The sequence below is a fragment of the Rhipicephalus sanguineus genome, chromosome 4, assembly GCF_013339695.2.
Source record: "Rhipicephalus sanguineus isolate Rsan-2018 chromosome 4, BIME_Rsan_1.4, whole genome shotgun sequence".
Taxonomy (NCBI): Eukaryota; Metazoa; Arthropoda; class Arachnida; order Ixodida; family Ixodidae; genus Rhipicephalus; species Rhipicephalus sanguineus.
This window is the reverse complement of record NC_051179.1, coordinates 130,262,801-130,287,643: the sequence shown is the minus strand read 5'-3', so window position 1 is coordinate 130,287,643 and position 24,843 is coordinate 130,262,801. Positions and strand designations below refer to the sequence as shown.

At 47.9% G+C, this 24,843-nt stretch overlaps 1 protein-coding gene across 16 annotated transcripts in view; it reads right to left on the bottom strand.

Annotated features, from left to right (window-relative positions):
- LOC119390679 (gastrula zinc finger protein XlCGF8.2DB-like) overlaps nucleotides 1–24,843 on the bottom strand; it is a 170,833-nt gene that overhangs the window by 23,564 nt on the left and 122,426 nt on the right. Inside the window, exons 4-5 of one of the 16 annotated variants that reach the window (XM_049415099.1) lie at nucleotides 17,377–17,672; nucleotides 16,164–17,292 (exon numbers count right to left, since the gene is read on the bottom strand). The exons of 7 other annotated variants lie outside the window; for them this stretch is intronic. In XM_049415099.1, coding sequence (XP_049271056.1) covers nucleotides 16,822–17,292; nucleotides 17,377–17,672 — 767 coding nt within the window. In that variant the 3' untranslated portion in view covers nucleotides 16,164–16,821. 8 more of the 16 variants (XM_037658351.2, XM_049415097.1, XR_007415957.1 and 5 more) reach the window with 8 other exon arrangements.

Below are 24,843 nucleotides of genomic sequence, written 5' to 3'. Positions count from 1 at the left end.
AGTACGGCTTGAGGCGTTCTACGTGAACGATATCACGTCCACGCCGACGACGGTCGCTGGGCGGCGTAAGAGGTTCAATGGCGTAGTTGACGGGTGAAGTACGCTCGACCACGCGGTAGGGACCATGATAATTTGAGAGTAGTTTGGGAGACAAACCAGGAGCGGACGGCGGCACATGCAGCCACACAAGTGCTCCAGGAGCGAACGTTGCGGCAGGAGGATGATTGTCATCGCGGGTCTCTTTCTGGCGCTGTTGGTCGGCCGTAGTAAACTGTTTGGCTAGTCTGCGGCACTCTTCAGCGTAACGGGCGGCGTCCGACACGGGTGTGCACTCGGAGGCGTCTGGTGAGTATGGCAGCAAAGTGTCGATAGTGTGTGACGGCTGGCGACCGTACAGAAGGAAGAATGGGGAAAACCCAGTTGTGACTTGCGTAGCGGTGTTATACGCGTATGTCGCAAATGGAAGGACGAGGTCCCAGTTTGTTTGATCAGATGCAACATGCGTCGCAAGCATGTCACCCAGAGTCCGATTAAACCGCTCAGTCAAACCGTTTGTCTGAGGGTGGTAGGCTGTACTCGTCCGGTGTACAATGTGGCACTGGTGGAGAAGTGCTTGGATTACATCGGAGAGAAATACCCGCCCACGGTCACTCAGGAGTTCGCGAGGAGGCCCGTGACGAAGCACAAATCGATTGAGAATAAAAGATGCGACGTCCTGTGCTGTCGCTGTGGGAAGAGCAGCGGTTTCGGCGTACCGTGTAAGGTGGTCCACGGCAACGATAGCCCATCGGTTGCCTGCCATTGTCAACGGCAATGGTCCATAAAGGTCAATGCCAACGCGGTCAAATGGACGGTCTGGGCACGGAAGTGGCTGTAATGAACCTGCTGCAGGATGTGGTGGTTTTTTCCGCCGCTGACACTCGTGGCAGCCGCGAACGAACTGGCGGACGAAGCTGAACATTCCGCGCCAGTAGTACCTTTTCCGTAGACGTTCGTAGGTCTTGAAGACGCCGGCGTGAGCACATTGCGGGTCGGAATGAAAGGACGCGCAGATTGTAGAGCGCAGCGTTCGGGGAATAACTAGGAGCCACTTCCTACCATCGGGTGAGTAGTTACGCCGGTACAAAAGGCCATCCCGAATGCTGAAGTGTGGTGCCTGGCGTCGCAGTGTTCGAGTGGTCCGAAGCGTGGGTGCCTCACATAAAACGTCAAGAAGCGAAGCTATCCATGGGTCTTTGCGTTGTGCAGAAGAGACGGTGTCCACGTCAAGAGCTGACAACGTGAGGTCTATAGTGGAAATGGATGAAGACTCTGTGGATAATGGGGACCGCGACAGTGCATCAGCGTCGGCATGCTTGCGGCCGGAACGGTATATAACGCGGATGTCATATTCTTGAAGCCGAAGAGCCCAACGGGCAAGACGACCTGATGGATCCTTTAGCGAAGACAACCAGCATAACGCGTGGTGGTCCGTAACGACATCAAACGTACGGCCATAAAGGTATGGGCGGAACTTGACAAGCGCCCAAACTATCGCCAAGCATTCTTTCTCGGTGACGCTATAGTTCGACTCAGCCTTGGTGAGAGATCTGCTGGCGTATGCGACGACATACTCGGCGAACCCATGTTTTCGTTGTGCGAGAACCGCACCGAGGCCGACACCGCTGGCGTCAGTGTGAACCTCAGTGGCCGCTGTAGGATCGTAGTGCCGCAATATAGGTGGTGATGTGAGGAGACGACGAAGTGTGGAGAATGCATGGTCACACTCGGAAGACCATGACGAAATATCGGTGGCGCTGCTTAAAAGTTGGGTCAGAGGCGCAATAATAGAGGCGAAGTTGCGCACAAACCGGCGAAAGTAGGAGCATAACCCGACGAAGCTCCGTAACTGCTTCACAGTCGTCGGTTTGGGGAAGTCGGCGACAGCACGTAGTTTGGCCGGGTCTGGAAGTATACCGTCCTTTGATACGACGTGACCGAGAATCGTAAGTTCCCGTGCAGCGAAGCGGCACTTCTTGAGATTGAGTTGGAGCTGCGCATTCTTCAGACACGTCAGGACGTGTTTCAAGCGTTCGAGATGTGTTGCGAAATCTGGCGCAAAGACAACAATATCGTCGAGGTAGCAGAGACAGATCTGCCACTTCAAACCCCGTAAAACCGAGTCCATCATGCGCTCGAAGGTGGCAGGCGCATTGCAGAGGCCGAAGGGCATGACATTAAATTCATATAGACCGTCGGGTGTCACAAAGGCTGTCTTTGGACGATCAGCATCTGCTAGGGGCACCTGCCAATACCCAGAACGCAAATCTAACGATGAAAAAAACTCGGCGCCTTGTAAACTATCAAGGGCATCGTCAATCCTGGGCAAAGGGTACACGTCTTTTCGAGTGATCTTGTTTAGGCGCCGGTAATCCACGCAGAAGCGAATCGAACCATCCTTTTTTTTAACTAGAACGACAGGTGATGCCCATGGACTTTGTGATGGTCGAATAACGTCGCGTTGAAGCATATCGTCAACCTGTTCGCTAATAACTTGGCGTTCCGCCGCGGAAACACGGTATGGTCTTTGTCGCACAGGCGTGTGGGAGCCGGTGTCGATGTAATGAAGAATGGTAGAAGTTCGGCCAAGGGCAGGTTGAGCAACATCGAAAGAATCGCGGAATCGGTGCAGTAGCTGGAGAAGATCAGATCGTTCAGATGGCGACAGTCCATCTGCGATCGACGAATCGAATAGTTCGGAAGCTGATACATCATAGGTGTTAAGGGCACTGATGGCGTCGAGGTCGCTACGAGATGAATCATGCTGCACAGTAAAAATTTCTTCCTTATCAATGGGCTGCACGCATCCAAGAGATTCACCCTTAAACAGGTTGATGGGATACGGAAGGGGATTAGTGAGGCAGAGAGCACTGGTTCCATTCGAAATTGAAATTGTCGAATAAGGCAGAAGAAGTGGTTTCCGACTAAGCAAGAGGCTCGATGGTTCAAAGAATGCAGCTCCATCACACACGCCGTTGCAAAACACAGGGAGCAAAACAGCTGCTGTCGGGGGAATTTCGGCGTCTTCTTGGACGACTAGCTTGTGTGCGGCTTGATCATTGTGGCCGTAGGGCTGGTCGTACAACGGGAAGAGTTCAAGTGCGGATCTGGCACAATCGATAACAGCCTGATTGCGCGATAGAAAATCCCAGCCAAGTATGATATCGTGAGAGCAGGAGGAAAGGACGATAAACTCAACAATGTAAGGGTCCTCCGCGATGATGAGTCGGGCAGTGCAGGCGGCTATAGGCCGAACAGGTTCTCCATTCGCGGTACGTAAGGACATCGCATCAAGAGGCGTGGTCACTTTTCGAAGCTTGCGACATAGTTTAGCGTCTATAACGGAAACGGCAGCACCGGTATCGACAAGAGCATATGTATGGGCGCCTTCTACGAAAACTTCAACAATATTCGACGGCAAAGTTCGAGGACTTGAGCATTTCGACAGCGCAGTTCTTGCCTCCTGAACTGCGGCGGCTAGTTTCCCTCATTTTCAGGTGCTGGTCGACGACGCATGGGTGACACGGAGCGGCGACGGGGTGAAGGTGCGCGACGAGACGTAGGTTCCAGATATTCACGTGAAGACGTGCTTGAGTGAGCATCCGAACTGTCAAAGCAAGAGCGGGGACGATCCATGTAGTTGTTCTGTGAACGGGTGTCTGTGTATCCCGGCACTCGACGTCGGCAGTGTCGGGCGACATGGCCAGGGCCACCGCATGCAAAACAGATCGGCCGGTTATCGCGCGTTCGCCAGGGATTTGTAGCGATAGGAGCACCCCATGTGACAGGGGGAGGAGTCGAGGCTACGGCTTGTGACACTCCATGGAATGGTGGGGGCTGTTGCTGTTGTAGATGCTGCCGCTTTACTGCCTCAGCATAATTAAGAGGTGCGGCGACAGGGTGCTGCTGATTGGGTACCGGCAGGGCCTCCGAAATCTGTTCTTGAATGACGTGTCGGAGCACGGGAGCCAACGGGGTCGGTTGCCGCAGTTGCTGCTGCTGTGAGAACTCTTGGCGCTGAGCAAACGGCAGGAGTGAAAGCTGCTATGCCACCTCCTCACGCACAAAGTCTTTCATTTGTGCGAGAAGGTATGAGTGGTCAGGGACGACGTCCAGTGCAGCGAGCGGTTGGTTAGCCTGAGATGAACGTCGGGTGAGAGCTCGTTGCCTTCTCAATTCGTCGTAGCTCTGGCACAAAGTTACCACTTCGGCCACCGTACCAGGAGACTTCGCAAGGAGCATTTGAAAGACATCGTCGTCGACACCCTTCATAATGTGCTGTATCTTCGCACTTTCGCTCATTGAGGCATCGACGCGCCTGCAGAGATCGATTATGTCTTCGATGTAGGCGGTAAACGTTTCACCTGGTTCTTGTGCCCGAGTACGCAGCCGTTGTTCTGCGCGTAACTTCCGCACGGCAGGGCGACCGAAAACTGCGGATATTGCCTCCTTGAAAGCGGACCAGTTCTCGAACTCGGACTCGTGGTTAGTATACCATAGCTTCGCCACGTTAGCCAGGTAAAAGTTCACGATGCCTAATTTAGCAGCGTCATCCCACCTGTTGGGTCCACTAACTTTCTCGAAGGACGACAGCCAGTCCTCGACGTCCTGATCTTCCGTTCCCGCAAATATCGGGGGGTCTCGCTGGCGAACCGAGCCGGGGCAAACGGCGGCCGCGAGAGGTGGTGCCTGTTGGGAAGCGTCGACTTGCATGGTCGGCTGCAATGTGCGGGATCGTAGTTCCAGGGTGCAGGCGATGTGGGTACCCCGCACGATCCACCAAATGTAAAGAGGTTTATTGGGCGAGCCGAACGAACGGGTGGTAGCTCGGAAAAGTACGCAGGTAGAACAAGATGGTGGTGTTCCAACGCCGATCTCGTGCCTTTCTCTCGCGATGATGATAGCTGAGCCCGCGTCTTCAATGTCTTCCTTTCTTCATTATAATAAGAAGAAGAAGCACAATAACAATAAAAATAATAATAAAACTGTTTTTTCTATTATACTGATACTTATCCAAGCGGGAATTTAAAGTCGTATTCATTTTGTTTCGTGAAGGCATCTACACACGGCATCAAACGCATTCCTGTGGCTGAAGCCCAGAGTTGAAGCACCGAAGGTCACAATTGACAATGTGCTTGCCAGGTATTTTGCCTACTTCTTCCTCGACTCTTGCGGCTATATTTGTTATTTGTTTGTCACTTAAATACGAGCTGCCAGACTTTGATTTCATGCTCTTATTTCCCGTATTATATTCCATTTGTAATGTTATTTGTTTATGATCACTACCAAAGCTTTTTTTCAGTGTACAATGTACAGCGCCATCTCTCGACAATTCCATAAGATCAATCCACCATGTTTTGTTGGGCGCGAAAACAAAACCAGTCGCATATCGCAGCTTTTCAGGCGCTAGCTACTGGGTTTTTATTTTCGTTCTGCGATGATTTCCCAATGCTTCGTGCGCTGTTCAGGCAACGAGGGAGCCCTGACAATGGCGGGAACAAGGTAACACTAACTTTAATCTAATTTATCAGTCACCCGAAGAAGAAAACGAATGTGCCGGCGCGAACTTGTTTCATCAACAAGTTCGGCGCTGTACTTTGGTTCGGAAATGACCGGCGCGCGCAAATGCGCTCTTCAACCTCAGTTCTCAATTCTCCGAGCAATTTAGTTGCTCGTCTGCAACATCACCTAGGCTTGCAGAGCAATATGCACGATATATGCATTTTAAAAGAGACGGCCGACGTCGCACGCGCGCGAGAGAGCATGATTGATCGACATCAGCTTCTCAGTGTTGCACATCCACGAAAGCAATGATTTAGGTATATAAACGTCAGGGGCGTAGCCAGAAACTTTTTTTTTTGGGGGGGGGGGGGGTGCAACCATACTTTATGTATGTTCGTGCGTGCGTTTGTATGTGCGCGTGTATATATACGCAAGCAAAACTGAAAAATTTCGGGGGGGGGGGGGGTTGAACCCCCAACTCCCACCCCCCGGGCTACGCCCCTGATAAACGTATGCAGGCAGTGTCACAGACGCTGCTGCGCGCGCCCGCGGTAAATCAGTGCCGCCACACGAGACTCGATCGGCGCGAAAATTCCAACAGGCATTTCTGTGCAAGCTTCGCAAGGCAGTGTGCGCCGAAGTACATAGCCCGCATGCCACGTTTGCCCTTCGCTTTACACCCCCTTACCGCTCCCATTTTATTTTTATTTTCCTTTCATCGGTCAGCGTGCGCTACGGACACGGACATGGCCTCCGAGATTGCGCGCCGGCGGGCTTCTCTCCGGCCGTCCCAATCGCACGGTGTGTGTCATTTCAGAGATGGGTGTGGCCTGCTCCTCCTCCGCACCGTGGCGCTCGCCACTGAGGGGCGAAGGAGGCCTGGTGGAGGAGGCCTGCTGGGGCGGAGGAGGCCTTCGAGCCTGGTGGCAGACATGTCACAGCCCCGTTTTAAAGGGGACGCTCATAGCATCCATCCATCCAGAAAGGCTGCCGCGCTGTTCGCGCGGCTTGCGTGAGGCGAGGAAAAAATGGGTTTGCACTCTTATATAACCTCCCACTGATTTGGAAATGTCAGGTCAATGTGTACGAGAGGCAAAATGCATGCTGGGGCCTATTTTTTTCGCAAATGAGCTTCTTTTTTCGTATTACAGCACTTAGATGTGCGATGCCTCTACAGGAGTTCTGCATGTGCTGGAAACGCTCTACCAAGTTTGCGGTATGCATTATATGGGGGTGCTGGCGAAGGAGACGCGCGTCGCGCAACAGTTGCGCCGGACTGCGCCCTACCACCTGCGCCGCTGCTCCTTCTCTCCGCTCCCCCCTTCTCCGCTTGACCACCTGCATGCATCCAACCTCCAACTCGCCTGCCTCCTCTGCAATACAATGCTATACCCTACCTCCTCCTTTCCCTCCCTCTCACCTTACCCGATCTTCCCTTTCCCACCCCCTCATGTATGTAGGGAGCTGCTTGGCACATACCTGCCATCTTCACATTTAGTCAGTGGCGTAGCCAGGAGGGGAGGGCCCCCCCCCCCCCCCCGACATTTTTTCGTACTGTCATGTAGCGCGGACTAAAACAGCCACCTGCACCGGAAATTACCTGGATTTTTTTCTAGAATTCCTTTCCACAGTCGAAAAGACACTTCGGTGCGAACATAGCTGAATTGGGCTGGCTGTCCTCGCTATGCCCATGGCGGCCCTATAACTGGCTGCCATGCTGGCTGCGCAGCGCATGACCGTCAGAAATACCCTGCAAACAGGGGCGTAGTGCCATGGATTGCCATTTTGCGACGCCGCGACACGCTGATTAAATGGGCTCCGTTCCCACGCTGAGCCGTGCTACCGCGAATGAGTAACTATTGTTGACTAGCCGGTATTGTGACTACACTGATGCGGTGGGGATGTACTGAACTGAAAGGTTATGTTGTGCTAGCGGAGAGCCCAAAAACGGGGTGGTCATCTTTGACAGCTGTCCAGGGAAGTTTCGTTCTCTTGCCCCTGTACGGAGAGCGTGGAGTCGTTTTCGACAGTCTTCGTCTTTTTAACTACTGTCCCTCAAACGCGGGCGAAAAGTACAGTACTTCAGAGTAAGCCCATTTCGTTGCTTTGACGGACCCTTTGCATTAAAGTTGCGTCGATAACACATGGCACCGCACTAAGTTCCTTGGGTGGTTTGTGGCCTCCGCGATTAGCAGCGGTTTCTCAGATGAGCGCCATAAAAAAAAAGTGAGAGAAAAGAAAACAAAGAGGCTCAGCTCGTTAAATCATCAGGAGAGAAAACATTTTAAAAAATCACGCTGCTGTAGTTGCGGCTTTTGTTGATGGTGCCCACTGTGCAGACTACGCCACACCACGCTATTTACAAAGCAAATGACACTCCCGCAATTACATGATCGCGCTAGCGACTTGACGCGGGCGTAAGGGTGACGTCCATAGGCGTGCGCAGGATTCCCCTTCAGGGGGAGCGAAGGCGGGCGAAAATTCATCGCAGCGCCCCCCTCCCTATTAACCAATGTATGGCGCACAATTTGTGCCCCTACCCCCTGCGCACGCCTATGGTGACGGCACTGCCTCGGGAGTGCATTTTCGGGGCGTCACACATATTTACATCACACAGGGGATTAGGCGGCACCCACAAAGCCTTCGCTGAAAGGCTGCATTGTTGAGTTGTGCACGTTGCGTGCAAGAGCACCCTTTGCGTTCGAAAAGTCGATGCGGGACCTGCTTTCCCGAAAAGGATCATTGCCGGGAGGGAGATGCACTTTGTCGTGTGGATGTCAAGGATTGCCATTTTTGCGACCCGGCGCCACGCCGATTAAAGGACGCCGCGCTCCCCCGCTGACCGGCGGCACCGCTTGACCATGAGAGGGTTATAGAGCCGAAGGGGTATTCTTCGAACGTTCGCCGCTGACGTTTGATTCTTTGTACTTGTACCGGCGACGACGGCAGGGTCGCTGAAGGCCGTGATTCACCCCGAACCAGGTATATACTGCAAGACGCATCGGCTGAGAGCCAAGGAAATGGACCATTCTCACGGTGAAAACTGCAGGTGGACAAGCCGTATGCGATTGCCTTAACAGGTTGCACTCTCGCTCAGTTGAGTACCCTCCCATAAATAAAAAGGGGCGTGGTCAATATATTTTTAGGGCCGAGTTGGTCACAATGAAACGCGCATGGTTGGACCCATGTGTGGGTTCCTTTTCCCCCAGGAAGAGAAGCGGGGGACACGAAGGGATATCGCCCTGCTAATCAGTCTAGTTGCTTGTCTAACATGGTGTAGAAACAGACCAGCAAATATCCATTCTGGACGTTTTTAGTGTGGCTCGTTCGTCTAGTTGAGACGCGTAATTGATAACTGCAGCGTAGGCATCGGAACTTCGGTCTCAAGTTAGCTCAACTTGCTTCAGATCGCCTTCAAGCCCCCGGAAGCCCGGAAAGATCAACGTTGAAACTCCGCCGACATCGCAGTCCTGCCAGACCTCTGTGACTTCTCTCATCCGATCGTCGGGGAACGCTTCCGGTCATCGCACGTATGCCTTAATCTGTTTATACTTTCGAACTTTCACATCTTTAGCCACCGTTAACTCGATTAATGTCCGCTGTTAACCTAGATGTACAGCCTGCGTTGATATCTACTACTGTTTGTTAATTGTGTGATACTTGCCTCTTTATACGTATGTTAGAAAGAAGTGTTAGTTTTAAGGGCTCGATTTCTTTGTTATACACAATATTAATGGGCACTAACAGACAATGCCAAGGAAAGTATAGGGGATGTTTTTAGTAGTAAACGTAAGGTAAATGTGAAGAAAGAAAAGTGGACGAAAAGATAGCTTGCAGCGGGCAGGGACCGAACCTGCGACCTTCGAATAACGCGTCCGATGCTCTAAGGTAAATGTGAAGAAAGAAAAGTGGACGAAAAGATAGCTTGCAGCGGGCAGGGACCGAACCTGCGACCTTCGAATAACGCGTCCGATGCTCTACCAACTGAGCTACCGCGGCGGTCATCCCCCCGTCCACTTTATAGGATATATATGTACATTTAAACGTGGGAGCGTCAGTCAGCGCCGATAGTAGGCAAGACGGCGAGTGTGGAACACACTTTTTCTGCCTGTTGGCGTCACGGAGCACGTGAACTTATAACGAGCTGGCAGCTGACCAATAATCCCTCGCATAACCTGAAAGCATCAAGTCTGCCAGAACGAGACCCTCACTATAAATGAAGGACAGAAGTGTTAATTTTAAGGGCTCGATTTCTTCCACTTTTCTTTCTTCACATTTACCTTACATTTACTACTAAAAACATCCCCTATACTTTCCTTGGCATTAATGTCTGTTAGTGCTGAATAATATTGTGTATAACAAAGAAATCGAGCCCTCAAAATTAACACTTCTATCCTTCATTTATAGCGAGGGTCTCGTTCTGGCAGACTTGATGCTTTCAGGTAGTATGCGAGGGATTATTGGTCAGCTGCCAGCTCGTGATAAGTTCACGTGCTACGTGACGCCAACAGGCAGAAAAAGAGTGTTCCACACTCGCCGACATGGCTACTGGCGGTGCTGACTGACGCTCTCATGTTTAAATGTACATATATACCCTATAAAGTGGACGGGGGGATGGCCGCCGCGGTAGCTCAGTTGGTAGAGCATCGGGCGCGTTATTCGAAGGTCGCAGGTTCGGTCCCTGCCCGTGGCAAGCTATCTTTTCGTCCACTTTTCTTTCTTCACATTTACCTTACATTTACTACTAAAAACATCCCCTATACTTTCCTTGGCATTATTGTCTGTTAGTGCTCATTATTATTGTGTATACATATGTCAGTTATGTTGGGTTTTATGGCTAAAAATACGTGTTAGTTTGCTTAAAGTGTTGTACTGCTGAGATTCCTTGAGCAGCGATACCGCTAGGTTAAAGCTGATTTGTGTTCCAAACACCTCTCTGATCTCTTCGCTGTGTTTGCTTGCGTACGGAACGACCTAACCTGCTGTCATTCCCGTCGCCGACTTCGCGCTGGCGACGCTAGAGTGGCAACTTGTAAGAGTGTCACTGCGTATCAACGCCTTTGCGGAATATGTCCCCTCACGTAAAGGACTTTATCGAGTGCCCTTCTGTCAGCGCTATAAAAAGATGAAATGGCCGTGTGCCGCGCGGGCTGGGAACGAAGAAAGCGCTCCATTTCCATGAGAAAATCGCAGGGGCAGGATGTACACATCTCTTTGGATGCAAAAATATTCTAAAAGACGGGTGAATTCACGATTCTGAAAGGTTTACTGCAATTTAACAAAACAATTACTAACGCGACAGCGTTAGAGAGCTCGTTTCGCAAAAATACCGCCGTCGGCGTCGGTGACGGCTTCGCTTGTGAGCGAAAAATTGTCCGTGACCGAGAAATCGAGAAAGATGTAAATAAAATGAACAATAAATATCTTCGGTCCCAATGAGGATCGAACCCGGGCCGATAGCGTGGCAAGCAGGTATCCTACCACAAAGCCAATATGTTACTTTTTTTTTCTTTAATTCATGGAAAGATGACCTGTTATTGCTGTGAACCACGCACTACATAATTCGCCACTTCTTTTTTTTTTTCGAAGCAGTTGCAAGTAAGCCACGATGTTACTTGCAACTTCTTCGAAAAAAAACACTACATAAATGCCATGTAATGGAAGGAGTCTCCTTAACGCATTTTGCTCGGCAGGTGTCACGACGAAAACGAGCCCATTCGGCGATTTGTAGGTGCATTGGCGAGACCATCAAACTATGTTTTTAGGGGCGAAGCTCCTTAAAGCGGCACCCGTTCGTCCCCGTCGTAGTGCGTAACCAGTCTTAACGCTAGTACCTGATCTTGACCTCCAAGGTGGTGCCGGTGGGAGATTTCTCCTGTGCGTTGTTGAACAATAAAAAATTCGCAGCGTGCGCGTTAACTAAAAGCCGAATTCTTCTGTCTCTCATTCCCCATTAGCAGCCATTGGCATGTTCCAGTAGAAAACGTTAGTAGAAGTAGAAGTGTAAGTGTTAGCTAAAAGCCGACTTCTTCTGTCTCTCATTCCCATTAGCAGCCATTGTTTACCTCCAAGGTAGTGCCTGGTGAGATTTCTCCTGTGCGTGATTAAACAATAAAAATTTTGTTCAAAACGCCGTTGATTGATGAAATAAACCAACGAAAGACGCCAGATGTTTTCTAAAAGCAAAACGAAAAGACGCCAGCTGCTTAACGAAAGACGCCAGATGTTTCTCCTCTCCTTCGGATGATGCGAATACTTTTGGTGGTCCTGTGATATTCGTATCACCAAGAGTTCACTGTATTCGAAATGAACGAATATATGTATACATTTGACCGCACATAACCCCCTGTAAAGGTGGTTTCACTGCAGCGTCTGGTTGCTGTGCCGAGAAACAACCATGCCAGGGAAAATCTGCACTGCCGCGAAGCCACACTTCACGGTTAAATGTACATATTTTTTAAAGTTTAAAAGCGTGCTATATGGGCTTATATGCGCTAAGTATAGTAATTTTTAAATTGTAACGTATTGCACCACTTATAACTTGCACCCTACTGCTATTCAAATCTTCATACTATTCAAGGCTGCTTCCACTTCATTTCAAACCAAAAAAGTGACAGTCACTCATACCTAGTTCCAATCCTTAAAAATATTGTGCGAGGGTCACGACAAAAATGCTCATTTTTCTTAATAATATGCAGTAAATACTATTCGAACTATTCGATTCGAAATTATTCGACCAAATCACTATTCGCTTCGGATTCGCTTCGAACCTCAAATTCACTATTCGCCCATATAGTCTTAAGCCATAGGCTTGCAACAGCCACGGGCCCGTACAGGACGTTTAAAAGGACGTATGCGACACTGGTCAAACTCCGCTCATTTGCCAGTGTATATACTAAAAATGCCACCTGCATAGGTGGCGAAACTAGACTCCCGAGAAAAACTCTTCTGCCATCCCATCCGACGCAAGAATACTCGCCAGACTGCTCGACTCCTTGGCTCGTCGCACGCCAGCTTGTGTTTACTTTAGAACTTGTGTTATAGTTAGCCACTGTTAAGCATACCCTTTTGAACTGTTAGCGAATTGCGATTCGAGCGCTTACACACACACAAACACACGCACACTATATATATATATATATATGTGTGTGTGTGAGTGTGTTCACATGCCCCCCCCCCCCCCCCCCGAAAAAAATTTCTTGCTACGCCACTATATTTACTGGACCGAAGGTGAGTAGTGGCGTTTGCCCAATTTCTGTGGCACATACCCGCTACGCTCGAGCACGGAGAAGGAAGGTTTAAGCGCGGCCCGCTGTAAAGTCGCAGTTTCGCCGCAACGGCGAAGCAATGAATGCGACAGCAACAAATTGAAATGTAACGCGAAGAATGGAAAGCAGCTCGAAATTTCCAGCGCATCGCTCAAGCGCAAAGGACGCACGAAAAGAACACAAACAGGACGAGCGCGGACTATCAAGTGTGACAGCTCGCGCTGCTCAAACATAAAGAAGGACGCGCGAAACGAACGCACAGGTAGACACAGGACGAGCGCGAACAACTCTCACAGTTGTTACTTATTTCTGTTTGAACAGCGCGCTCCTTTTCCAAACGCTGCAGCAAGCGATGTGACCTTCGTACACTCTGTAACTTCAGCGCGAACATCGCGGTGAAAGAACACGTACAACATACAATCCCCCATCTCACGAGATAAACGCGCGAGCAGGCGACCACGCCCTGTAGGTCAAAGTGCACCAGCGTAGCACTGGAGGCGCGCGCGAATCGCAACGAGCGGGGTGACGAGCTTTAAAGCACGCCCCTTCTCGCCATTTCTCTGGTGACAAAGAAAGCACGCGGAAGTAAATGGTGTATAAAATAGCTCGCCGTTAGCATGCTGGAGGAGGTAGGCCACGTGGCCTATCCGTCTAACGCCGCGCGCTGAGGAGCGAGAGGTCGCCCGTTCCATTCCGCGCTTCGGAAAAATTTTTCTAGATTACCTTTTTGTGGCGTTTATACATACATACATGGGACATGACGGCGACGGCAAGCCGAGACCGTCCATATATAATTGCTATCGCAATAAAACGACATGCTTGCCGTTTACATCGCGAGGAGGGTTCCAGCCAATCAGTTGGACAAGGGCAGAGAGAACACACCGCTGAACTCAGCGATGTGTCAACGAGGTTCAGTTGCCATTTATGTTACGTAACGATGAACTAAATTATATGATGTGTGGCACAAAACCGCACTCTTCGGCCACAAAGAAATGAGCACAGAGGTAAAAGGTATGCGAGTGTCGAAGCTACGACACTTCGCATATCTGAAAGAAACAGCAATGACATAATAGTCATGAAAAGAAACGAGGCCATTTGTTCCCGAATACAAACAATATATTTACAGAGCACAAAAAAAACAGCAAAAGGAAATATAGTACAAGGCACGCACAGCAAAGAGGAAACAAGCCTACACATAGCTAAAAAGCGCGAATCGAGCAGGGATGTTATAAGTTATAAAACTGTCTTTCAACGTTCCGTATGTAAAGGCACAGACGCCGTAGGGTACAGGGTCACGTGTGGGTGGCAACGGTGACAGACGCACTGGCGCTGCACGGATAATGACAGTAGATGACGCTAGACACTGTGGAGGGCAATGGTTGGATGCCCTTTCAGCGTTCGCCAGCGAAAGCTTACGTGTAGCTCATTCGTTGTCCTAGAGACGCTGGTTTCGCCTTGGTTGCATGTCGTATAGCACTAACGCCAGCCTACGAGGAGAATCTTGACGAGGTACGTGCGTCCAGGTGGGAGCCTGCAGCGGCCTTGATAGGGTGGACGACGGTTCTGTTATGCCTACATCATCTCCTATTGCCGTGTGGATTCCGTCTGCGAATGTCACCATCTGTGAAACTTTCGGTCACTGCACTTCATCTACAGTCATTGAACTGGCTGCACTGCGGGCTGCTTTTAATTACATCCTAGACCAGACAGCTGAGCCTTGGGTCATCTATTCACCGACTCAAGAGCGGACCTGCAGTCATTGAAGTCCCCGCGGACGTAGGAACAACTTCAGTCGTCTATGCAACAAAGCCTGCAACATGTACCGCAGCATTGTTCTGCAATGGATGTCAGTCCACTGCGGAATTCAAGGCAACGTCCCGGCTGATCATGCTGCCAAAGCTGGAAATGACGCCTCGAGAGAAATGGTCGAGATACCTTTCTCGAGAAATGACGCCGCGACACTTGTATCAGCACAAGCTTGGCGCTTACAGCGATTCCACAGATGCAAGACACCAGTACAGATTTTTATATTCAAAATTCATCCATCATGTGACTTCCACGTGCCGCGAGAACTTGAAAGGGCCCTGCAACACTTTTTCAGCATGCTCAGAAAACGCTGCCGATCGGTAGTCGAGGCTCCCGAGAACACGCGAGCCAAACATTATAGCGCAGCACGCGGCCTGCGATTTGCAATGAATTCTCGGTTAGCTAAATATCACTTCCTCTTCTCTCGACAAGCGACGCCATTGACTCAAAATCACTGCGTCACTGACACAAGTTCCACGCCATTGGCTGATTGCAGCATGGTGTGCTCGGTAGTTACTGTGGCCGCCGCGAGAGGCCGTCACTTGCCCGCGCGAGCGCGGGCAAGGGTGAGGAAATAAGCTCCTTTAGTGAAGCCATTCCATGGCTACTTAGAAAAATGTTGCCAGGCCCCTTTAATAGACAAGACCAGACGTGCGTACACGGCATCAGACTAAGCGTCGCTTATACGAAGTACTGCAAGAACAAGATTAAGCTGCCCGACTCACCGCTATGCATGCAAGATCCCTAGTAGCACGCAGTGTTACCACGTTGAAGCAACATTCTCAACGTGGTGGCAACGTTGTGTCGACATTTGGTGCTACTAGGGGTAAAGCCCCAGAAGACTTGCAACATGTTTTGTGTGACTGCAGGCGATATGCATGAGAGACTGTCTTTGAAAGTGGCATTAAACCTTCAGCAGGACTCGAGGTTAGAACTGCGGCATATTCTCGAGCAATGGCGAAGTACCACCTGTGCGTTACGCGCCCTGAAAGCGCTCTTAAAATTCTTGGGAGCGACGAGCCTTCACAAATTTTCGTAAAGAGTGTAATATATGCGTGTTTCTGTGTGTGGCTGTATGTGGTGTCAGGTGTTTATTAGTCTACATATCATAATCAACCCCCCCCCCTGGAGTAGCATGTCAGGCGAATAGCCAGGCCAACGTGTCTAGCATTTCGTTTCATTAAAGCTTTTATTTCTCCCTCTGACTTGTATGATGATTATCTTGAAGGTAAGCGTGACGGCCGTTATGCCCAGCTTGGGCGATCATTGCCACGTGAAGCACCCATGCAAATTCAAAGTGGTGCGCATGCTTCTACAGCCACTTCTAGCCCCTGCTCTTTGCACGGCAAGTGAGGCGCACTTGTCTATGGCTTCGACAGCACTATAATGACACTGACGAGTGAATGTGACCTACGCCACTAGTTCTGCGAAGGCCACCGATGTGCGAACACTCCGATCACAAAATGGTTCAAATCCATTCACTGTCATATTATTTCATTCTACCTTCTCTTCAATATGAGCTACTTTCTCCTACAGGCTACAGAAGGTATCGCAGCTTCATTTATTTTTATTTAATTTTGTTAATAAACACTTTTTCTACAGCCAGCATAAAGGAGGAGCGCCCACTTCTGCATCACACCCGCTCACCTTCCTCCACTGCATTCACTTCTAAGCACAGCTATGGTGAAGTCTTCTAAGGGCCTGCTTCCCATTCTGCCGGTGTAGGTTACAATTCCCAGTGCCTGTGGCCACTCATCACTTTTTCTAACTGAGAGTCACCCCGATCTGGCGCTCGGTAGTGTGAATACACAACTCTAGTAGCGGTTTAGGATAAGAAAAACGCAATTTCTGAAAGCCATATGGGAGCACGGCTCAGCGTCTTTGGGGGAAGTAGTGAAGAATTACATAGAGAAGAAGTGGCCACCTTCTCTAGAATTGACTACCCCCAATATCAAACACCAGGCTGGGGTACCTTCTCTGCCTATTAGAAAAATGGTGGGAGTGGGAATAGAACCACAAACCTCCCAGAGGACTGGCCTCTCCACTCTCTTCTACTACTCATCTTCCCTGTCCTAACATCGTTCCACTGTCCCTCATGAGTTGTGGGCGTATTTCCTAACCTCAAACCACACCTTCACTGTCATAAACAAACTCCGCTCCCCCTGCCACACTCACACTTCTTCAGAAGCTTGTAGGTCCTTCACATTTATGGCTTCGAGTTTGCATGACGACGGGACACGTGGACCGTGAGGTGGCACTTCCGTGAAAAAGATGCATTGCAATGAAAACAGGAGAAGGGACGTTCTTCGGTGTGCATGCGGATGTGTTCCACGAGGTGGCTTTTACTCCCAAATGATGCATTGCAATGGACACAACAAAAGGAATGCTCTGCTGAGTGAGTGCGCATGTGGCTGTCGAGGGTGCGCTTCGCTGAAAAGGATGCATTGCAGTGGACACAGGAAAAGGAACGCTCTCCAGAGTGCACGCGCATGTGACTAACAAGGTGGTATTTCTGGGAAAAGGATGCATTGCAGTGGACACAGGTAAAAGGACGCTCTCCAGGGTGAATGAGCAGGTGCTGAACGAGCTGGCATTTCATCGCAAACGAAGCATTGCAGTGGACACAGGAAAAGGGACGCTCTCCTGTGTGAGTGCGCATGTGTATCATCAGGTTGACCTTTAATGAAAAGGATGCATTGCAGTGGACACAAGCAAAAGGACGCTCTCCTGTGTGAGTGCGCATGTGTATTGTCAGGTTGACCTTCATTGAAAAGGATGCATCGCAGTGGACACAGGTAAAGGGACGCTCTCCATTGTGAGAGCGCATGTGTTCATAGAGGGCGTACTTCCGCGAAAAGGATGCATTGCAGTGAGCACAGGGGAAAGGACGCTCTCCCGTGTGAATGAGCATATGCTTAACAAGGTGTCTTTTCATCACAAACGATGCATTGCAGTGCACACAGGAAAAGGGACCCTCTGTTTTCTGGCAGGAATGGAGTTGATCTCGCACAGACGCCAATGCAGAAGACTGCTCCAGGGATACAAAAGCCAAGGAACCTGCAAAGCCATTGAGAGCACAAAAAAGCAAGGTAAATTATGATTCCTATAATGCGTGGAACCAACCGCGGCAGCAGCCAATACATAATGGTTGTTCTACATGTAAGTCAAGTAGATGATCAACTTGTCACACCCAAACCAAGGCTACATTTATGGCAAGAGTGCGCCATCCCAGTGAATCTCTTACAATTCCGATCTTCCTGCATATGAACGCTATGCTCAAAGAGGCACTGCAACAATTATTAAGCGTGGTCAGAAAATGCTGTGGATCGGTAGTTGAGGCTCCTGAGAACATGTTAGCCAAACATTATAGTGCAGCGCGCTGCCTGGAATTTACGATTAATTATTAATAATAGCTGGGGTTTAACGTCCCAAAACCACGATATGATTATGAGAGACGCCGTAGTGGAAGGCTCAGGAAATTTCGACCACCTGGGGTTCTATAACGTGCACCTAAATCTACGTGTACACGGGCCTCAAACATTTTTGCCTTAATCGAAAATGCAGCCGCTGCGGCCGGGATTTGATCCCGCGACCTTCGAGTGAGCAGTCGAGCGCCCTAACCACTAGACCACGGTGGCGAGGCTACGATTATTAAACCCAGCCAGAAATCACTCGTTCTTCTCTCGACAAATGATGCCACAATAAAAAATGGACGTCTAATTAACACAAAGTTCATGGCCTTTTTGCTCAATTGAGCATCGCGAGTGACATGTACCTTGGCCGCCGCGGGATGCCATGGCACACCCTGACTGCATATTGAAAGTAAGCTGCACGTTCAAAGAAACAAAAAGAAAGGAAGTGCTCAAGGTTACGATGCACACTTGCTGGTATGAAAGGAGACGGAAAGAACATAAAGGGTGGGACAAATCCCTTAATGTATTCTAAAAAAAGTTCGCCACAGGCGATTTGGGAAGCAATAAACTCTTTTAAAATAATATCTGGAGTTTCACATGCCAAACCCACGATATGATTATGAGGTACACCGTAGTGGAGGGCTCTGGGAATTTCGACCATCTGGTGTTCCTTAACGTGCACTGACATCGCACAGCCCACAGGCCTCTAGCGTTTCGCCTCTATTGAAATGCGACGGCCGCAGTCAAGTGCGAACCCGAGACTTTTGGGCCAGCAGCCGAGCGCCGTAGCCACTATACCAGGGGTCTCAAACACGCGACTCACGGCCCACACATGACTGTCTTCGTCCCATATTTTCTTTATTTTCTTCATAATTATGTTCATGACCTACAGAGGCATGACTGGTCTAAACCACTCTTGTCGTGAGGCACTCTGTGCGGTAACCACGTGTTGAGACATAGGCATGAAACAACAACTCTAAACTGCAGAATCTGCGTCCAGATTTTAAGCATTTTTGCGATCGGTGTCGATATCTTGTTGGAATCCTGGTGCTGAATCCCCTTCAGAAATGATCCATATATAATATGTGGGAAAGGTTTTTCAAATAGCGACATTAGCCGACTTTCTGTACAAAGTCCCCCCACCTCCTACCTTCTTCACTATCCCAGCCCTTGCGGTACTAAATGTCATGCCTGTGGCCCGCTAGCTGGGGTGAGCTTGAGACTCCTGCACTATACCATCGTAGAGGTCAATAAACAGCCTTAATGAAGTCATTCGATGATTACTTGGAAAAGTGTTGCAGAGCCCCACTAAAACAAGGAAACGCCACGTGCCAAAAAACAAAGAATCCTGTTTAGATGTCATCCTGATGCTATATCTATAAAGCCAAATTTCTTTGAATATGTGGCAATAAACACTAACCCATTAGATTGCTTACTGCAGCTTTTTATTCTTTTTTTTTTTGCAGAGAAGTATCCACAGAACACTGTACATCAATCCAACCAGTTCATATCTCAAGACATGAAGCATATGAAATAAAATAAGTGAACGAAGTTAATACGAAGCAAACCGAAAAATGTGAAGACAGCAACAAGAACATTCACATGGGTTAGAAAAGCATCCCTGTTTTAGTGGTCATAACTATGAGTAAATTTATGTGTATTACACAAGGAACTGTTTCTGTATACGAAGAAGAGAAGGGGAATTTTTCAAAGGCTCCTTTTTCTTTGTTAGACATAATATTAATGAGAACTAGCAGACAATAATTCTGAAGAAAGTATAGGGGATGTTATCTTCTCAAAAGCAAGGATATTCATGAATTTCAAGGGGCTGTGCGAGCAATGCAGTTTGTCCATATTAGTTTCCAGATTTCACAAATTTGTATGTGGAACACAAAAACACCAACACCAGTGCTGACAGAGCACAATTCACAGTGAAATAACACAAGATCTCTGCTGTAAACATATCTTAAGATCACTGTTCACATACTGCAATGTAAGAAAAAAGCAATTCTCGACCATGTATATGATTGTCTTGCTTAGGTAATAAAAAAATGTTGCCCCATACACAAAGCGACAAAGACTTTTTTTATGTTAGACCGTCATATAGCCGGTGTTCTACAATAAACCTCGCTATTTTACGGAAATCGTAACCTCACCACAAGGGTGCCGCCGCGTCCTTTTCATGCAGTGCCCATAGGATGTTCTCGATTTACAGTGCCAGTACTAAGCACAAAGTAAATGTATTATGCCAGATATCCACACTGCAAAGTGAGAGATTTCTCATCACTGAATACCAGTACATAAAGTGCAGCGATCGTTGTGTTGAGCCGAGCAATGATTGAGGCTCATCATTCGATCAAGCACATTATACTACAAAATAATAATAACAGAAAGTGAAAACAATATCACTGGCTTATGCAAGTATGTTAATTTGTACGTGGCACTTAAATATCTTGCACTTACCTGGCAGGACCTTATTTGACCACTTACATATGTTTGTTTGCCAATCTGGCCATATCCGACTGCCATTTCACCGCGTGGAGTACTGTCCATTCTGGAAATTTTTGGCACTTGCCAATTTGTGACTAATGTAACTAGGGACGTGCGAATATTAGAAAATTTTGAATAACAAATAAAATAGCATTCTATTCAATTTGGTACTTGATTCAAATAGTACATATTCCAAATACTGAATATTTTTATAGTAGTTTTTGAATAATCAGCCCTGATGGGAGAACCCCTAAACAAACGAAACTTTGGAACAATTGAAGGTCATATTTCTTCTTTTAATCATTAAATTACCAATATTAATGCAGCCCAAGCTCTTGCAAGACTACCGATGCTAAATTAATTACCAGCTGAAGGCGTCTCTTCTGAAAACTCTACTCTTACTATACTGAAACTGCATTGTATTAATCAGTTCCTGTCTTCATCTTGTAATAACTGAAGGTGGGGGCTACGACTCCATTCAGCTTCATGAACAACGACAGATGCAAGTGTAGTCTTTGCGTAAATTGTTCTGCATACTGTGTCTGGTGATGCGCATCACAGTTTTTCTGACATCAGTTTCCTTTTCTTGTAGTTATTAGTACCATGAACAACAGCGCAGTCATTTCCTATTGACTTTTTGCTGGCTGACAACACCACAAGGCAGAGGAAAATCCACAGGTCGACCTAAGACACCCACAAATTCTTTGATGACACACATCCAAGCACCAGCACGCACACTCCAAGCCTACATGCGCCCTCCAAGAAGGCTTGCACATTCCAGAAAGGAGGGAAGCGCTGGTTGCCAGACCTGTCCTCCTCGCCAGAAGGCCTATAGTACAGGTAGGGCTCCATGTTTTCGGTTTTATCCGAAAAAATGCGATAAACATTCGAAAAAATGCGACAAACATTTGTTTTCGCGTAAGTACTACAATGAAAACATTTGCCGGTAAAATTTTTGGCAATTCGGATTTATCCGATAAACTCCGATTTCAAGGGCCAATATGACCTGGTTCCGTTCTTTATTGAAAGGGCAAGTTCTGAATGCTCATGGATACATCTTCTCGTTTAACCGGTTTAAATTTTACCGCGCGTAGCTGTATTGTGCTCAGACTGAGCTTCCTACATGCAGGAGGTTCACAAGGACTTGCCACTCTCCAACCCCGAATTCAAGGCACTTCACTTCAAAGATCCGTGCCACCTACTCACCAACACTCTGGACGATGAAACCACGACAAACTCATTTAACGTAGTCCACGATTTTGTTGTGCACTTTCCTGCCCTGTTGAAGTCGTCGCGGGAGCTGCGCCGTAAGTTTGGTCTTGTGTGCTAGGCCATGGGCATGTCCATCAAGTCACTGAAAACCGTATGTCCGTTGAGGTGGTTCTCTTTTTATGAAGCTCTAGAAGATATTTTCGACTACTGGTGCGCCATTTAGTCTTCCTTGAGAAGCGACGAAGCCAAGGGAACGAAGTGTGAGAAGCTCAAGAGTCTATTTCATCGCCTGAAACTGTACACGACTTGCTCGTTAAGATGAGGTTTCTGAAGTCCAATTCATGTGCCGTGCTCTCAATCATTAAGACACTTGAGGCAGAGAGTACCCTGGTACACCAATTTTATCGCATACTGGAGGTTCGTTTGCATGCACTCGTCAGTCAATGGCGTGATCCAACATTTGGATTTGTGCATCCAAATGTGAAACATGAGCTGCCCTGCGCGTTCAATACCTATGTGCCTATTTTTCAATTATTGCTTCTTGAAACTGACGACATGAGCCAGCTCCTGAGTGATTTTTTGAACTATCAGTGCTATGAAATATGTAACATTGTTGAACCCCTGTCGTTTTGGAGAATTTACAACGTCCAGTGGCCAGCGCTTTCTCCCTGCGTGCTGCGCCTTCTGGCGCTTCCTGTTTCTAGTGCTAACGTTGAAAGGGCATTTTCAAGGCTGAGAGTCGTCAATCGAAAGGAGTGTGCATCCATCACTAACAGCAACCTCGCAAAGTATGCTTGCGTATTTTACAATAAGCTTTAAGCATAAGGTTGTTATGCGCACGAATATAGGTGTTTTCTGTTGAAGTATTTCACTTGTGCGTATATATTTATGTGCATTCAAACCTTCTAGAAAAAAATAAAGTATGCTTCGTGTGTTTTGATGTTTTAGTATACGTATATGAATTGATCTAAAATTTTAGGGTTTTGAAAATAATGCAAAACTCCGAATTTCGGAGAAATGGGGATTTACGAGAAATAAACTCCAATAAACGCTGAATTTCCGCCAAAAATATAAACTCCGATAAACACCCACCGATTTTCAAGAAGAATAAACACCGAAAACACGGAGCCCTAAGTATAGGTTAGCAAGGGACTGGGAAAGTTATGTGAGGGTGAGGAGGAGGGGAGAGAGTGGGTATGTATCAAGCGAGCATGTATTTGTAGCGCGCGCAGTTGACAGGGACTCAAAGAAGACAGACAAATGAGCACTAGTTTGTCCCTCTTCTTTGTGCCCTGTCAACTGTGTGTGCTACTAATTTCACCATGAATACCTACCACTTCGCCCAACTATCAGTTTTACTACCGAGCAGCTCCCAGCACAGCATACCGATGAACGCTATAATACAGCAATGTGGTGGGAAAGGGAAGTGAAGATGAGGAGGAAGGAAAAGAGGAGAGGGTAAAGCATGGCATAGCCTTCCATAGTAAAGCTTAGCAAGAAAATGGGAAAGGGAAGTGAGGGTGGACGACCAGTGTAAGAGTGAGGAGGAGAAAAAGGTTAAGGTGAGAGGTCAAACCACAGCATAGCCATGCACAGCAAGGGGTGGGAAAGAGAAGTGCGGGTGAAGAGGAGTGATGTGAGGATTAGAAGGGAAAGGAGGAGAGAGAGGGCAATATAGAAAGAGATAAAGAAAGATGACAGAAAGCAGATAAATAAAAATCAAGAAAGAATTCAACCTGCATTCGCCAAGAGGGAGAATTGCTTGCCAGCTCAGCTGTTGAGTCAAGTTTCACAAGCATGGAACTGATGGAACTGGCTTTAATTTTTTTATCTTACAACCAATAGGAAGACATACCTGAAGAAAGAGCTCGAGGCTCCGTTTGGGTAGCACTTGTTGACAGAATTTTCTGTTCATTTGCTTGCGATGCTTCGTGGCGGGTTAGTAGTTGCACTTGAACAGATTTATCCGTGACACGCCCCGGCTCACACGCCGGCTCTGGTGATGTTTCTCCAGCTTTCCCCGACTCGAGATGCAAACAAGGTGCTGCCTCATGTTCCGGGTCTGCGGCGAAGTCCTCCTGAAATAAATTGGCTTGTGTTGTTGCAAGTGACAATGCTAAAGATTATTGCCAACAAAAGAAATGAAAGCCCGCTAACACAATCTGTTTTGCTACAATGACTTGGTCTTGTTGTGTGCCCGACGGTTGCGTCTCCAGAGAGGAACTGTCCAAGAAAGTGAAACGTGGTATCAAAAGATGAGTTACTGGCACATACACAACAAAACAGGAACTTATAAGAATTATTATATTAAATACTTTTCATGTTTAAAAAAACTCGTGAAACTGCTGATTAACGCTACAGTATAATCGTTTAATTAAGATTTTAATGACGCATTACACAGCTTTGTCTTTTAACGGCACGAGTACTGAGCAACACTCTTGCTTCTCTTCCAAGCATGTCCGGTCAAACACTTCCGATTTTCCTAATATTCATAAAAAGTCTGCTTCAAATTACAATTCCATGGTTCTTGTTCACATTCAAAGTTGCATTAGATATATATGATACCAGAGCAGAAGTGGAGTTTAGACAAGGGCCAATTAACTCTTAGTATAATTAAGGACACTTCAGCTTCCTGAAACAATGTGAGGAGCTGGAGTAGTAAGGAAAGCCGAGCTAGTTGGCACGAATGCCTTGTGTAATAGCGCAAAAAACACAGGGCACAAGCAAGAGAGACAACACAGGCACTAACTTTCAACTGACGTCTATTTTCGGAAAGACAACATAAAAAAATACATCTGGTCATGTGCAATGACTCCATCTAAGAGCAAAACATAATCACCTGGTTCCTGATCCGACAAGGCTAAAACAGGTGGTTATGCGCTTATCTCTTGACCTTGCTATGGAAAAAGCTTCGGCTACCTCTCCAGCTGCATGATCACTGTATTGAAATATTATGGTTATGTCATCAAAACCATGTGCATGTTTGCACTCTGCGCAATAAAAAGACAAGTGGCTACATGGTCTGCATTTTAAGGAAGAATGATGTTCACGGAGTCGAAGATTTATGCAACGTCCCGACTGTCCAACATATATGCGGTTGCATGAGACTGGCA